Genomic DNA, 16,786 nt, shown 5'->3' with positions numbered 1-16,786 from the left:
CGTCGCGTCTCCGCAGGCCAGGGGTCGCCTCCCGCGGTCGCCATGACGGCGGCCGTGTTCTTCGGCTGCGCCTTCGTTGCCTTCGGGCCTGCGCTCGCCCTCTACATCTTCACCATCGCTGCAGAGCCGTTGCGCATCATCTTCCTCATTGTCGGGTGAGACGCCTGCGCCGGGGAACCCGGGCCTGGGGCTCCTTTCCCCCGGCGACCCCCGGCGTCCCCACCAAACAGCTCCACCCGGTTGGACTTTGGAGGGGAGAGAAGGGTCGTGAAGGGGAAGGCCGAGCCCCCTCTTCCCTGGGACTCCTCGCCCTCCTCCGAGGGTCGGTGGGAGAACTAGAGCCCCCTGACCCCAGAGGGCGGGCACTGGGAAAGGAGCCCACACTGTGGGTTTCAGAAAACCCAGGTGCTTGACTCCGGAGTTTCTGCTTACGGTCCGTGGTGGGCTATAGTGAGTGGTGAAGCCACTTAAATTGTATGAAAATATTGTGGGTAAGTTAAAATATGCATTTTTTTTTTTTCTGGAGAGGGGATCCCTAGTTTCCCTTACATTTTCTCAGGTGTCTGTAATCCCAAAGGAGTTAAGAGCCATTAGCACCTGGGCATCAGGAGCTTTAAAACAGCCGACCTCTAGCCCAGATCAACTGAATCGGAATGTCTATGGGGTGCGATTCGGGCTACGGATTTTTTTTTTTTAAGCTCCCGAGGTGATTCAGGTGTACAGTCAAAGGATGCCTGTGTAGAACCCGAAGCACCTGTCAGTGCGTTTCCTTGAAGGAGTTCGGTAAATACCGGACTCTGGTGGTGAATGTGGTTATAATCCCTGTTTTCATTTGTCTGGCAGCTCTTATTGGGCTCTTCCCCACAGTCCCCTCCACCCTTGAGTCTCACTTGACACCAGGAGAAACAGCCATGGTGGGCCAGTGATGTCCACCTTTTCTGAGCTTCTTCACCTCTCACAACTATATTGAAAGTGCTGCATCACATGTGGCATTTTAAAAGCAATGAGAGATTTGGGCAAAAGGTTTGTAAAGCTTGTTATAATCATTAAAGTCCACAAGAATGTTATAAAATCCAGGCCTGGAAAACTAACTAATCTAGATCAGAGCTCAGGCTTTTATCTTCTGGATTTTATACTAATCATTACTCTGTTAATAGAGATGTAAACATTTTTCTGGAAAAGACATACATTTACGTATCAACAGGCAAAGCATTAAGTAGGAAGAGTAACAAATAATCAAGTTTCCAGCTAGATGGTTCTTGACAGGTATTCTGCAGATGTACTTACAAATAGCAGAGTCACTGATAAAAGCATAATTATTAGGAAAAGTCCAAATTCCTTTTGGAATGCATGTTAATCTCACCAGGGAAAATTCACCACTGATTAAGAACAGTTGATTCAGAGCATCACATGATTCAGGGCATGATATTTTTTTGTTTATTTTTCCTTACTAAGAGTCAGGAAATCTGTTCCTTCTCAGGTGGTTCCCTCCCACCCCCACACACACTTTAAAATCATTATTAATATGTTTTTATGTTTACTTATAACTTTTGTTTTTTTCTTAATTTTCAGAGCTTTCTTCTGGTTGCTTTCTCTACTACTTTCCTCCCTTGTCTGGTTCATGGCAGGAAGCATTACTGACAGCAAAGATGGACCAGTACAGAAACATCTACTGATATTTGGCGTGTTAGTCTCAGTCCTTATCCAAGAAATGTTTCGGTTTGCATATTATAGACTTTTAAAGTAAGTTAAATATTTGTTTACCTATTTTCTGTTATATTTGAATTACATTTTAGTAGTTTGAATCATTAACATAGTGTGGTATTCAAAGACCCATGCTTCCTACATAGTTTGAGGCCAAGGGATTGGTAAATTTCCAGCCTGAAAATATTGAGTATTTTAACTTGTAAACATTCCCTCCTTTATTTACTCATTCAGAAAGTATTTCTTGAGAATTTACTTAATGCCAGGCATTATTCTAGATAGTGGGTATATATCATTATTAAAAGACAATTTCTGTTCTTGTGGAGGTTATATTATAGCAGAAAGAGACAGACAATAAATGAATGAACAAGAAAACACATCATATATTAGAAGATAGTAAGTGCCATGAAGAATAATAAATTAAAGAAATAATCATCGAAACAACAAAAAACATTCTACCGTAGAATTTATATCAGCTTCCCTTTGACTAAAATAAATAATTCTTATAGAGATTATATCTACCATTCTTTTGACTGTAATAGGAAAAATGGGGTTCATTTTGTGATATTTCATGTAATTTCACATCTGTGATAGAAAAACACATTTTTAAAAAGCCATGGGCATGAGTTCCCTATAGGGACTTTAGGCCAGAAAATAGGTCATCTGTAGGATCCATGAGGAACTCACATGAAACCACTGATTTGCAACACGGCTTGAACTTGGAACCATATTTTCTTTCAGGCAGTCATGTGCTCGACTGGCTTTGATTACATAGTGAGACTGTAGAATGATAAATGTGCTCTTTTCCTTTTTGGCAAATGAGATAATTAAACCACTCCCTGAATTTCATGGATGTAACAAGATAGAACCTCAACAGTATCTCTTATAATAAACTGTTAATTTGTTCTTGCCAATATGCTGGTCTTTCAGTATTTCTACTTGTTGCTTTTAATAACAGATATTGAAATTTAATGATGAAATAATTTAAATTACAATCGAAAACCATGAAGTCACTGCTTACAAGTGAAAGTCATGTCTTAGAAAAAGTTTAAAAATGATATTTCTATTCTTGGAAATATTAAAAAGCAACCAACAAATATAAAAAATAACATTTAAGTTTCCATAGGAATACAATATCCTTAACAGATGGACATTCATCTGTGATTGAATGTCTGTAGTATGCAGCAGCTATTACCATTCCAGATTTTAATTTTAACTATAGGAATTATTAAGTAATCAAAATCTCCCTCTTTCTGACCTCTGCCCTACTGTAGAGCCACACTGACAAATAATAGTCATCCTGTCTCTCTCATGGCTAAACATTGCTCATTTCTTCACCTGACCCTCAGAAGTTTTTCCAGTCTCTGTTCTTTTATGTCAGTAGACCTTTCTGTCAGTGCCTGGAGTTTACCTGTACTCAGAGTACCTGCTGTGATTGAAGTAGTGCAGAGCAGCAGCCCTTCCCACCCAACCCATGACTGGGCACTGTACTCTTCACCAGTGGTCCCCAACCTTTTTGGCACCAGAGAACGGTGCTCCTGTGAGAATCTAATGCCTCATGGTCTGAAGTGGAGCTGAGGCAGTGATGCTAGTGCTGGGGAGCAGCTGCAAATACAGAAAGAAGAACTTCACTCACCTACCGCTCACCTCCTGCTGTGCAGCCGAGTTCCTAACAGGCCAAAGATAAGTACAGATCCGTGGCCCGGGATCTGGGGACTCCTGCTCTTAACCACTCAGTCTCAGGTTGCTCTGGGTTTTCCTGTCAGCAATATCATTGGCTTGTGTTGGTTTCACATTTTCACATGATAGTTCTAATTTTGAAACAAATTTAATTTTGAATAGATTTTCACAGTTTAGAACATGGGTTTAGTAACCCTTTAGTACTGTAGGTTCTAAAACCAGACTTATCTGGAGTGGCTTCATGGGTATCTGCTTGTTTCTTCACGGTTCCCAACTGCAGTGCAACTTTTATTGGCACTAACCTGTGATTCCAAAGGGCTACACACTGAACATTGGTTGACATTTTTAATGAGGACAATGAGAGAATATGGCCACATGCAGAAGGAATTATAGCTTTCAGTCTGCAGTCTCTCATGCCAGTAAGTTCAGAGTAGCCTCTTTGGCTTTCTGGGAAAACCATGTTTACACCTCCAAAAGGACCTATGGAAATTGGCAGACAGTATAGTGGGATGCATTTGTATTAACAGGTGTCTTTGGTTGCCTCTGCAAAATACATCTTTAACAGGCCTTTGGAATATTGTACAATATTTTCTGGCAAATTTTTGAAATGTTGGATGTTATGTAGTTATATGTTAAAACAAGTCGTTACAATACTTCATTCATGTCTAACATTCATAGAGATACATTTAAGTTCCTCTTTTATACTACACTACATTCAAATATAGGAACTTCGGTTTAATCAATATTTTAACTATTCTACTGCCAAAGTAGGTTTTGAATTTTTAAGTTTAAAGTACTTAATCAAACTTTTGCTATCTGAATTTGATGCTAAGATGAAAATGTGGAACGTTTGCACCAGTATTTTTTTTTTTTTACATATATGGATTTGAATCAAAATATTTATCATTGCAGTCTAATATAAATTTATTTTATGGGTCATACCTTAGGAATAGTAGTTCATCCTGAATGAATGAACGAATTGTAAGTTTCAGCCTAGCGAAGAGTTGTGCTATGAGAAATTGTCCAGTAGCTACAGTGATAGCCTTTTCTATATTAATTTCTTTTTAAAAACCCAAGTTATGGTCTTGTACATTGCCTAAAACATACATTAGAATTTTTTTGGCTTGGATTGAAGCTTTTGCAGTTTAATTCAATTTTGTCTCGTAATGCCGATACCATAAATATTTGGTAATTTTAGAAAACCTTCCAGTTTAGAAAAATGTTAAGATAATCATTGCTATTATTTATTAAAAGGAATGCCTATTTTCTTAAATTTCTAAAATGGTATATTTATATGCATTTTCCTTGGTACTATCCCTCTTACATATACATACAAAAAAGAGTCATAACAAATGAGAAAGAGATGGTATGATTTATCAGTAGTTTTTCAGAGTTTATTTTAAATTGGGCTTTTTCTTTTTTGTTCTTGGGAACTTTAATAAATGCAAATGAAGAATTTTCTGCTTCAGTAAAATGGCCATATTAAAAACACCATCCCTTACATTATCAGTCATGTGCTCCTTCTGTCAGGAACCCAGAAACTGATGATATTGTGTGCTTTTTCACTTCCTAATTTTAGCATGGAGAACTATTAGTGCCATAGACCTTTCCTCCCACAAGCTCGTAATGTAGAACGAGGAAGTTTATTAACTATTGAGTTTATGTATTTAATATATTTGCGATAGCAGTACTTTGCCATACCAAGTAACCAACATCTTTTATTTCTTGCTGAGCAATTTATATGAAACAGAAATCCTCCCAAACTTACTGATTCTGTTATACCATTATACCCATTTGTTGATGGAGATTATTATTATTATCTATGCTTCTAAGCTTTAATTAGCCTTTAACCACATTCCTGTGACAGGTAAGTTGATTTTTTAGGAAAATTGGATATTTTAGTTGGTGACTACTACAGAGAAAGAAGATAGACAGTCACTTAACTTTTGGCTCATGTTCTTTCTACCAAATGATGTTACCAAATTTTGGAGAGCACCAAAACGGCAAATTGTTTCTTTTGAGTCTAGAAAAACAAAAGACTTTTTTCATTCTGCTTATTACTATTTTGGTTGAACTCCTCATTGCCTTTAATGATATTTATATTTGTAGTAAATATAATGTATATATCCTTTTAGTCAAGATCATTGTTGCAGAATTTCTAGCCAACAAGGGTTAGTAATAGTGATGATAGTAGAACTGACCAGCCACACCTTACATTTCTAACACATTGTCATGGGGGCCAGGGACTCTTGGTAAGTTTGTGAATTGTCCACAACAGAAGTACACATATGATCACTCTGAAGATCATATCTTCTTAAGCAGTATTCTAATGTTTCATTCAGGTATTCATTTATCTCCTTTTCTGAGAGTAGAATTTTATTCTCCCCTGATTATTTCTCCCTCAACGCATGATTGGGAATATAAAACAAATGTGTAAAATATTTTAGAATCAGAAGACCATATGCATATGTACCCATATGAGAGTTCAGACCATCAGTATTGTAGGATTTAAGTGTAAGGAGACATTAGTGATTGATTACCAGTCATTGATAAAGGTGGTTTATTTAAGAAATTGCTGCCTGAAGTAGAAGAATGAGTACAGTTGAGGTTCTACAGAGTAGAAGCTAGAAGGGAGGGTGGCAGAATAAGTATAGCCCAGGTGGAAGAAAAAATAACAAAGTGGGATTGAAGATATAGTTCTTTAGAAAGAGTAAAAAATTCAGAATGATAGATGCCACTGGATATTAAGTATTGAGCTCAGAAAATAGAATGTTGCTTTTTTCCCTGATGGCTTGTTTACTTATATTTTTCTCTCTTAAGTGAAAGTCAGATAAGAGGCAAAAGTGGGTTGGAAATTTGGGTTGAATTTAGGTAGTTGAAAATTTGCTGGGTTTTTGTTTAAATGGATCTTAGGTTTAGAGTATAACCTCATCAAAAGCCTCAAGAAGTATTTCGAGTTAGAAATAATCTTGTGTCTTTTCTTGATATACTACTTTTTAAAAAAAATTGTATCATTTTATTTTAGAAAAGCCAATGAGGGTTTGAAGGTTATAAACCCAGATGAGACAGCACCCTCTATGCGATTGTTGGCCTATGGTAAGTTAGAACTGCATGGTGTCATTAAGAAGAAAATCAGACATAAAAGTTATTCTTATCTTTTATATCTTTATAGATATCAAATAGTATATTATTACTGCCCTGGTCTATTGGTGTACATTGTTTATTTTTCCAGCTTTCTAGGGCCCTTATGTAAAAGGAAGCGATTGCATCTGTATGTTTATATTAAATATTAGCCATGTTTGAAAGTTGAGTTTTTACACTCCAGTTAACAGTTTCTAAGTGAGGTTACTCTTACCTTCTCTGGGTGGTTACCATGACTTTGGCTGTACTAGGAGGACTTTTCATATTGATACAGTTAATACCTCTGCATATTTTTCTTTCAGAATTATGTTTGAAGGATTGGATCTAGATCTTTAAGTTGAGTCACCCCAGTTTGGCCCAGGGATCACCCCTTAAAATGCACAGTCTCCCCTCAAGTGCAGTTCCCAGTTCTAAGCCTTCAAACTTAAGTTTGCAGATTCTGTTATCATAAACTAAAGTCAGAACTTCAACATTATATCCTTCTCTGTCTCACCTATTGCTTCTGTGCCTTTCTAGACCTTTTTCTGTCCTTTTTCATTTCTCTGCGACATTCCACTATTCATTTCCTTTCCTCTTCCCTTCTTCTCACTTGAGTCATTGGTAAGCAAGCACTGGACTTTCCTGAGCCAGCTTTCCACCGTTTCTCCAACAGCATGTTCACCCTTTCCCCTTTAACAAAATAGTATTCCTTAGTCCTTAGAAATTTGATTTGAAGAGAAACCATAACATGAAAAGTATGACGTAACAGTGTTTGTCTTCCTTTTTTAGTTTCTGGCTTGGGCTTTGGAATCATGAGTGGAGTATTTTCCTTTGTAAATACCCTGTCTAACTCGTTGGGGCCGGGCACAGTGGGCATTCATGGAGACTCTCCCCAGTTCTTCCTAAATTCAGGTATGTGCTTGGTAGCTGTGAGTGTTCAGGCTTCCAATGTGAATGACCACTCTTATTGGAGTTCCTTGGCTTAGGAATTCAAGTGAATAGAAATTTATGTTATACCTTCTAAAGGCAAAATGCTATTGGATACCTCAAAGCAGAGGGCCTGGGAAAATAAAAGATTTGGTTAGAGTATTTTAGGATTTAGAGTGGAATTTAGCTTGTATAAAATTTATTTTCTTTTTATTTTATTATGCTAACAATGTGCTGTACAGTTGATATATTACAAGTGAATTTTTGTAGGCCATATGTTCTTTTTTGTTTTTATTAGTTTATATTTATTTTTAGTATAAGTCCTAATTAACTTGTCATCTTGGCCCCTTTGGGGGATAGGCAATATGATTTAATCTTGAAATTGAGAGGAGGAAAATGATTCTTGCTTAATGTGAAGTAATGTCATACATCTAAAAATGTATACTTAAACATATATGTATCATTTAAGGAATAAACAACCCATCTATATGTTTTATTTTAAAGGTAAAACATGAAGATTTTACCTTCATATATGAATCTGAATGAAAATTAATATTTAGTTTTCTTGCTTTTGAAGATTTAACAATAGATCATACTATATTCATTTAAAAAGAAATCGAGAGGAAAAAATGATAATAGATGAGTTGACTTTTTTATCCAAAGATGCAGTATAAAAGGACCAACTCATTTCAGAGTGCTTTTTCATCCATCAGCTAAAAATTGTTATCATGATCCAATGATCACACAGTTGAGAATTGGTAATGTACATAATTAACAAGATTTCTCCTAAATTCCACAATCAATAATCTTAAAAGTAGTTTTTTAAAAAACCCCACTGTATGTTGTTATTTGTATAACTTATATCATTGAAATAAGTGACCCCCATGCACATATTCTTTCAATGAGATCATTTATTTAGCATCCATACTAATTTCCATCCTCAAGGAGCTTACCTGCTAGTAGAGGGAGTAAGACAAAAAAAGTGATTGTTTCAAGACAGTTTAAGATAATAACAGAAAAGAAATAAGGTATGACCAAATTAGAAAAAAATCGCTGCAGAGGTTTAGAGACATTCTGTATGTTTTAGTGATCCCCAAACCCACTGGAAACTTGTTAACCATTTCACTTCAGGCCTTCATCTCCTGTCTAGATTACTATTGTCAGCCCCCAACTGGTTACTCTTGTTTCAACACACTTTCCCTGTGACTCCATCCTATACGCAGCCACCAAAACTAATCTTCCCTATACAAAAATGTGTAATGGCTTTCCAAGGTCTACAGAATGGAGTCTAGGCGCTTTACGTCTGGCTACAAGCTAGAGGACAGGAAAGTGTATTAATGGGCCGCACTTAGTGGTGCTCCCAGCACAGCAAATTATCTTCCTTTTAAACGTTCCATAATTAGAATATTTCTAGCAGTTTTTTCAATGATTATAATAGTGTCAGGTTTTTAGAACAAATATAATATTAATAGCCAAATTCTGGTAGAGTCCCATATAAGTGAACAAAACAATCAGGAAGGGATATTACTGCTATTTTCTCCATTTTCTTAAATTGGTCTATAATAACTGCTACATTAGCAATTTTCTTTTGGTTCTGAAGTAGCATTCTCCCAATGGAACTTATTTTTTTGCCAGCTTCTTTCACTAGATGGTGCTAACTCCCTTCAGTGAGCTAGGCTCTTTTCATAAGACTAACTTAAAATGATTCTTTGAAAGAAAGTGAAAGAGATGCTAGCAATTTGAGGATTGGTTTTGTAATTTCTACAAATTCATGAGGAAATTTAAAGAAAATAAAATATTTTAATGCCTTTAGCTAGGTTCGGATGGCAAGCTAACCGTGCTGTAAATATGTACCTATAGATCAAAGAACAGCTGTTACTTTATCATGTGTAAAACTTTCTTATTTGTTATAACATTATTCTTTGGAGCATAAACTTTGAATTATACATTAAAGAAATTACTTTTTATTGCATTTAAAAATCACTCCTAATTTTAATATATTTGTGTGTGTTAATTTTAACTGCTATTCTTACCATTTATGCATGAGCTCATTTTTAATTTTTCAATTAAATCTATAAGTTTATATGTTTAACATTTCCATTATGAATGCCTGAGTAATCAAAATAATAAATATGGGAGTCACTAATTAGTATATGTGTAAGTGTGAGTAAGATGTACACTGTATGCACAGGGGTTTTCATGTTACAGGTTAGGCACAGTTTATAAATATGTATATAAATTCATTGTTTTTTATTTGTAGTTAGGTAGTAAGCTAGCATTAACTTTTATTAGTGTCATTACCATTTCTTGGTGACATTATATAGAGGCAAAAATATGGAAATTATAGTCATAAGTTTAAGTCTTACCCTGGCTCATTAGCTTAGTATTTGATCAATTCTACTTGCTCATTTAATCATTTATTCCACAGATAGTTATTAAACATTTTTATTCAATAAGAGTTATACCAAGCTATGAAAATACAGCTCAGTTAAGATCTATACCTTCCACTCATGGTAGGGAATAAAGACAACAGCTAATTACAGTAAAGCATGATAAATGCTATGATGAGGAAGAACCGTGAGCATACAAAAGACAAATTAACCCATGCTCAGTTGGAATTGTCCTTCTCCTTTGTAGTGCTTGCTGCAGTTGTAATTAATTGGCCAACTGCGTAGTTGTTTATGTCTTTCTCGCCAGCTGGATGCTAAGCCCTATAAATGCAAGGACTGTGTTGTTCACTGTAATATCCCCAGCACCTTGTGGAGTATTCATTTTTAGATAGACATAAATATTTGTTTTAAAAAATGAAAGCTAGGCACAGCTTATGGAGGAAGTACTATTTGAGTAGATACTGAAAGAATGAATACAATCATATACCACTTAGGGGAATATATTCTAAGCAATGTGTCACTAGGAGATTTTGTCATTGTGCGAAGATCACAGAGTACACTTACACAAACCTAGATGGTGTAGTCTGCTACACACCTAGGCTATGTGGTATAGCCTTTCGCTCCTAGGCTACAAGCCTGTACAGCATGTTACTGTACAAAACAACACGAGATTTAATCAAGCACAAGAGAAAAATTATGCAGTCAAGAGATGCAGTAGAGGTATGAGAGATATGAGGCTGCTGCTGGCGTAACTCAGCACAGAAAGATTACTAAGCCTTTCTCTAGGAAAGATCAGTACAGGTCAGACCACATGTAGAGTATTGTGTTCAGTTCTGAACATTCTGACTTAACAGGAATATGGAAGAACTAAAATTGGTATAGGACATTGTTAGTATGGTGAAAGAACTAGAAACTGTGTCCTATGGGGTAAGATTTCAGGAAAGGAATACTCAGCTTGACAAAAAAATAAAAGAGGAATGTGGAAGATTCCATTTTTGTCCCAATTATCATTATTCTGCAGTAGAATTATACATCCACACCCTTCCGTGGCCTCATGATGGCCAGGATGTACTTCCCTGCCCCTGACTGTGAGCTTAGTCATGTGACTTGAATTGGCCAATTAGTGGACATGGTATAAGTCAGAGGCTTAAAAAGCACTTGATTGGTTTGCCTGCCTTCTTGGGCTCTGGTCATGTGCCATGAGAACATACCCCACATAGTTGATTCTCACTTAGCCTGGACCCCAGGATGAACATGTATAGAGCAGACGTAGGCCAGGCCTGCAGTGAAGAGCCAAAACCGGCTGTACCAGCCACCTGCAGCAGAGCCACCCAGCTAAACCCAGCCTTAGTTTAGCAAAGCACAACCTTTAGACCTGTGAATGTGAGAAGAAATCCTTGTAACCCAGTGAGCTTCATTTTTTATTTATTCACTTTTCCCCCCACAATATTTTAAAGTATAATCTCTTTAATGTGGCAGTTTGTTAAATGTTTAGACTTTTAAATGACAGCTCTTTATAAGCAAGACTATCTCATAATTACATTACCAGCTACAGTAGTAGAGAAAATATAACATTTATTAATCACACAGAGAAAATGATAGACAATAGAGATTACTCTGCAATTCTTATCCTTTTCTGAATTTATTAGAATCTTAATCTTATCACAACTAACTATATTGCTTATGACACAAGGATACTCCATATGGTATCATATGTCATCAGTTTTGTCATTAAATGCATTTTAATGATAAACAGAATACTCTTACATTTTTTAAAGCAAAAGTTTAAAGTTAAATCTCTATTATAAGGAAGTCATTTTTAAAAACATTAATTTAGTTCTACGGCCTGACTCCTAGTTGGTTTGGGTCACGGAAGATCTCTCAGGAATCCAGAGGATTTTTTCAGCCAGGAAGAATGCAGAAATTCACAGAACTTTGATACCTTAGCTCCTTGTTACTTGGAAAAAGAAGCCAGAAGCCCATTGGTAATCACATCCTGCCTCTTGAGCAGCTGCGGCTGAGCTTTGGCTTTGGAAAGTCCTCCTCTGTCTGTTGCTGTCACCACCCAGCAGCAGCCCTTGGTCTCTCGCATGGCTAGAGATACTGTGAAGTTGTCAGGGAAAGCCATATAATAGCAGTTTCCAGGCTGGCGGAATCCAATATTGGAATTAGTTGCTAACTTAGGCTGTTTGCAGGGACAGAAAAGTAGATATCAGGAATGGAGGAGAAAGAGACAAATGTAAAAATGAGGATATTTATGAATCTTTGTACTAGAGCACTTGGGATATATTTAGGAAGGATAAAAGAACCAAACAGTAAATGTAGTCTCTTAAAGATAACACTGAAACATTTTGCTTAGAGATAGATTAGATTGAAACATTCTGTACCAAGAGAATTTGATTTAAAAGATTATTAGAAGAGGAAGTCCATTATCAAACTAGACAGCTACAGTTTCACAAAAGGATATGTAGTACTTAATAGAATTGTTCAGCTTTCTGATTAATGTTCTAAAACATTAGAAATTATGGAAGCTCCTTGTATTAATCAGGGTTATAAACTAATTTTGATATTCTTATGGTTAATTTAGAGAAGTTTTCTTTTTCTACTTTTAAGAATGTTAGAACAAAGCAAATTTTAGGGTTAGATTCACTGAAGAACTGTTTGAATTTTATATTTAGGAACATGAAATGAGAAAGGTTTTGTAATTAAAAGATAGTACCCTAGAGATACTATAAGCAAATCTTCATTTCTAGTTGGAGTTCATTCCATTTATTAGAAGTATGTATGTAGAAGGATCAAGTATGTATGTAGCTCTAGCTATATGTATGTGGCAGGATAGTTTAGATATCCACGTCTCAGGTTCTGGTGGACCTCTAACCAGTTGCAGAGAGAATGAACAATAAATTCGAGTATTCTGAATAGCACATTGTCATAGTAAAAGCTTATGATGACCATGGAAGTCAGCCAGAAATTGGTGTTAGCTCACTAAATAGACAATCAAGTAGAAATGTACAGTGTTTTAATAAATGTTCATGGGATCTCCTTTAGATATTGTGTTAATAAGACATTAAACTGAAAGGATTGGGCAGAGTTCCATTAGACTGTGTTTTACCCACCATAGAGAGAAACATGAGCTGACAAATAGATGACACTTTAATGTTGTCATTTTTATCTCTTGACATTTGATTGAAACCTAGGTTTTAGAAACACCTTAGAGTGTGAACATTTGTGCCTGTGTAGATTGCAGTTTCTACCCTGGTCTTTTCTGACATTAACTTAACTCCTGAGTGTCTTCAGTGGTCTCAACTCTATACCATCACATCACCAGGCATCTGTCTTCAGGGCAGCTTCACTTTTCAAGATCGTCACTGGGATTAATAGACATCCTTTTAGTTTAGTCTGTCATTGTCCCAGAGTTTAAAAAAAAATCCTTCTTTTACTTTGAAGTGTTTACCATCATTTACTGCAATGATGGCATGCTATTACTAGATGCAACAACTTGCTTCCCTCCAACCACAACAGTTAATGTCTTTTTAATATTGTTTTACATGTTTTTGGCTTTGTATAAGTTAAACAATAGTCATTTTTCCACAGTATGCTTTTCTCCCCTGCATTCAACATTATGTTCTTAAGATCATTTATATTGTAGATCCATGTGTGTATACACTGTAGTTCATCCATTCTGGTAGTGATGGACATTTATTTTCTTATTACAAATAGTGCTAATGTAGATGTTCTTGTATGTATCTCCTTGTACAATAATGAAAATTTTTCTAGAGCAGTGGTTCTCAAATTTGTGCCTCAGAATCAACTGGAGGGCTGTTTAAACAGATTCGCTGGGCTTGTTGTATCTTATTCTGGAAGTCTAGGGTGGGTCCCAAGAACTTGCATTTCTGACAAGTTCTCAAGTGCTAATTATCTGTTGATCCAAGAACTAAAGGTTTCAGCATATAGATCTAGCTGAGGAATTGCTGGAGTGAAATAGAGTATGAAAATTTTTAACTTTCTTAGGTAATGCTAGATTGTTTTCCTACCAGCAGTGTGAAAGAGAATAGTCAGACTTGAATTTTTGCCAGACTGGTGGTTAATGGTATCGTATTATATGGCCAAAAAGGGAAATCTGTATGCCTTTTTTTTTTTTCCATGTTAAAACTCTCAGAATATGTGGAACTGAACCATTTTAAGTGAAAAATGTTATCCAGGACATACACAGGCGCATGCGTGCGCGCACACACACACATACATACACTATTTCACTGGAAAACCTGTGTGTGCTAATCAAATTCAGTTTCAGTTGCCTAAGAAGAATCTTAGATAATTATTGTAATGTTTAATATTTTTATTCCATTACCTTTAAAGAAAAAAAAATCCAAGGAGAAATTGCACTTTAGTGAAAAGACTTGTTTAAACCAAAGATATTCCTTTTAATTGAGAAAAGTCTCTCTTAGTTAGTGCAGAAGGCTAATTTACAAAAAGCTGATTAGAAATCACAATAATTGTTTTGCCTTCCTCAGAGAAACTCCTTGAAAGCCAGATTCAAGTTGACTTTGTTTAACAGGTTCACATTCTAGAGAAACTGCTACAGAGCTGACCCCTTGTTCAGAAATGTTGCTTCAAAAGTTGACGTTTGAGCAAGTGTGTGTCAGGGTCCTGCTTCTGTCAGATCGTAGTTAAGCTCTCACAGTGCTATGGTGTACCCCAAGAGCCTGTGTGTCATGACCAAGTGTTCAGTGGGCCTTGGTGTCTATTGTCTGTATGACTGGGCACTAATGAATGACTGTCTTTCAGCTTTCATGACTCTAGTTATCATGTTGCTGCACATGTTCTGGGGCATTGTGTTTTTTGATGGCTGTGAGAAGAAAAAGTGGTATGTTCTTCTTGTAGTTCTTCTGACCCATCTGCTGGTGTCGGCCTTGGTGAGTATTGCCACCATGCTCAAACTGTTTATTGGAACTTAAGTCCACATATCTAAAATGGTAGATTCTACTCTAAATGAAATGTATGCTCATGGGAAAATGAGGAAATTCAGAGAAGTTGTTTAAATGAATAAAAAATAGTTAAGTAACCTAAGTTTTACTACAGAAAGACAACTATTAACTAGTTGGTTGGTCTCATTTAAGATTTTTTTTCGTGTCTTTCTTTTAATGGGTATAGTCAAACCTGAAATTATTTTTGCATTATGCTGATGTTATGTAATACAGCTTAAACAAATTTAATGTTCTTATAAATCCTTTCAATATATAAATTTCAATGGCTTTATGCCATTACATAAAAATTATAGTTTGCTTAACCGATTGATCACATCTGTTTCTACTTTTAGTAATTATAATGCTGTCTTGTACATCTTTGTACATGAAACTTTTTCAATATGTTGTTTAGATTCCAAGGAATGGAATTGTGAAGTCAAATGGTGTAAATATTTTTAAAGCTCTTGTTATAAATTGCTAAAATACTCTCCACAAGGATTTTCTCTATCTGATCAATAACAAGAATACCCATTTCACTCTCTCTAACATTATAACAATGCCAGTTTTCAGAATAATGCTTAAAAAGAAAACCTGACAAGATATATTTTTAAGTACTACTGAATGCTCTGGGTCTCACTTTTGTTACAGTTTGTCAGATATTTACATCAGCATTATCCCCACCACTTGCCTTGTCCAGACCCTTGTCATTTCTCATCTAAAGTATTTAAAAAGTTTTTTCTGACGGTGTCCTGCTTCATGTTTCTCTCCTCCCCGTCCATTTAGTGCCTCTCCTACCTAAACCCCTTCAGCAATGCAGGATACCCAAGTTGCCTTTAATATGGCAGCTGCTATATAAATCTAAATCTTGATGAAAAAAAGACTGGAAAGAGAATGCATTAAAACAGTAACAGCATTTATCTCTGGGTGGAATTCTTTTATTTCTTATGGTTTTTGGCATGTTCCAAATTTTCTACAACATAGACTTTTATTATCAGCAAAGAAGTTACATTAAAAAGCAGATGTCCTTCTTATGGATCCAATTGACTGTTCATTCATTTGACAGATACTGAGTCCGTCCAATTTCCAAGCACTATTCTAACAAAAGTTTCATGAACAAAACAAAGATCCCTGCCATTGCAATCTAGTGGAGAGAGAGAGGCAGTAAGCATAGACATAATAAGAAATTACATAGTATATTAGAAATTGATAGATACTGTGGAAGAAAAGAAAAGTAGAGCAAGTTAAAAGGAGTCCAGAGTGTGGGGGATGGAGAGACATTGAATTTTTAAATTAGGTAGTCAGAGTTGACTTCATTGTGAAGGTGATATTTGGTTACTCCACATGTTTAATAAGCCATTACCCAAGCGGATTTATTTTTCTTTTGCAGACTTTCATTAGTTCTCATTATGGAATAAATCTGGTGTCAACATATATGATCATGGTGTTCATGGGTATCTGGGCATTCTTTGTTGCCGGAGGCAGCTACCGAAACCTCAAACTATGCCTGCTCTGTCAAGACGAGGACTTCCTCCTCTTTAACCAGCGTTCCAGATAACCCCTGAGAGCCAGCACCTCTCAAACAGTAAGCTGCATCTTTAGAGGAAGCACATCTGTACCTTTTTCTAAAAAAAAAAAAAAAAAAAAAAAAAAAAGTTTTTTTCTGGTGGAATTTAGAAAAAAAACAAAACTACAACATGGCTTTCATGGTTGCTCTCTAAAAGGGATACATCAATAGTTTGCCTCCTGGCCGAGCATGAGAATCACCTGGGGAAGCATAAAGAATACTGATTTCTGGCTTCCACCTTCCAGATTTCATTGGTCTGGGCATTTGGTATTTTTTTTTAAAAGCTTCCTAGATGACTCAAGTGTGCAGCCAGGTCCAGAATCACCAGTGTCCAAATAGGAAATTCGTGAGACCACTATAAGTGAATCAGAATCTGATGTTTAGCTGTCTCCTAACTCACCTTGTGCTGAGCAAGTAAATATCTGAATGTCAAA

The 16,786-nt window shown here is 36.1% G+C and overlaps 1 protein-coding gene across 1 annotated transcript; it reads left to right on the top strand.

The window, feature by feature from the left end:
- Positions 1-16,786, top strand: APH1B (aph-1 homolog B, gamma-secretase subunit). The gene is made up of 6 exons (XM_006920283.3): positions 1-155; positions 1,573-1,743; positions 6,410-6,480; positions 7,294-7,416; positions 14,610-14,737; positions 16,176-16,786. The coding sequence occupies exons 1-6, from the start codon at positions 43-45 to the stop codon at positions 16,341-16,343; spliced, it is 774 nt and encodes a 257-aa protein (XP_006920345.1). The 5' UTR covers positions 1-42; the 3' UTR covers positions 16,344-16,786.

This window comes from Pteropus alecto, unplaced genomic scaffold (assembly GCF_000325575.1).
Source record: "Pteropus alecto unplaced genomic scaffold, ASM32557v1 scaffold86, whole genome shotgun sequence".
Classification (NCBI taxonomy): domain Eukaryota; kingdom Metazoa; phylum Chordata; class Mammalia; order Chiroptera; family Pteropodidae; genus Pteropus; species Pteropus alecto.
Note: the sequence above shows the minus strand (reverse complement) of the source record. Positions and strands in the feature narration are given on the sequence as shown.

Coding starts and splice junctions, on each gene's coding strand:
- APH1B (XM_006920283.3), top strand. CDS start 43: ATGACGGCGGCCGTGTTCTTCGGCTGCGCCTTCGTTGCCTTCGGGCCT. Junction 156..1,572: donor ATCATCTTCCTCATTGTCGG/GTGAGACGCCTG, acceptor CTTAATTTTCAG/AGCTTTCTTCTGGTTGCTTT. Junction 6,481..7,293: donor TATGCGATTGTTGGCCTATG/GTAAGTTAGAAC, acceptor TTCCTTTTTTAG/TTTCTGGCTTGGGCTTTGGA.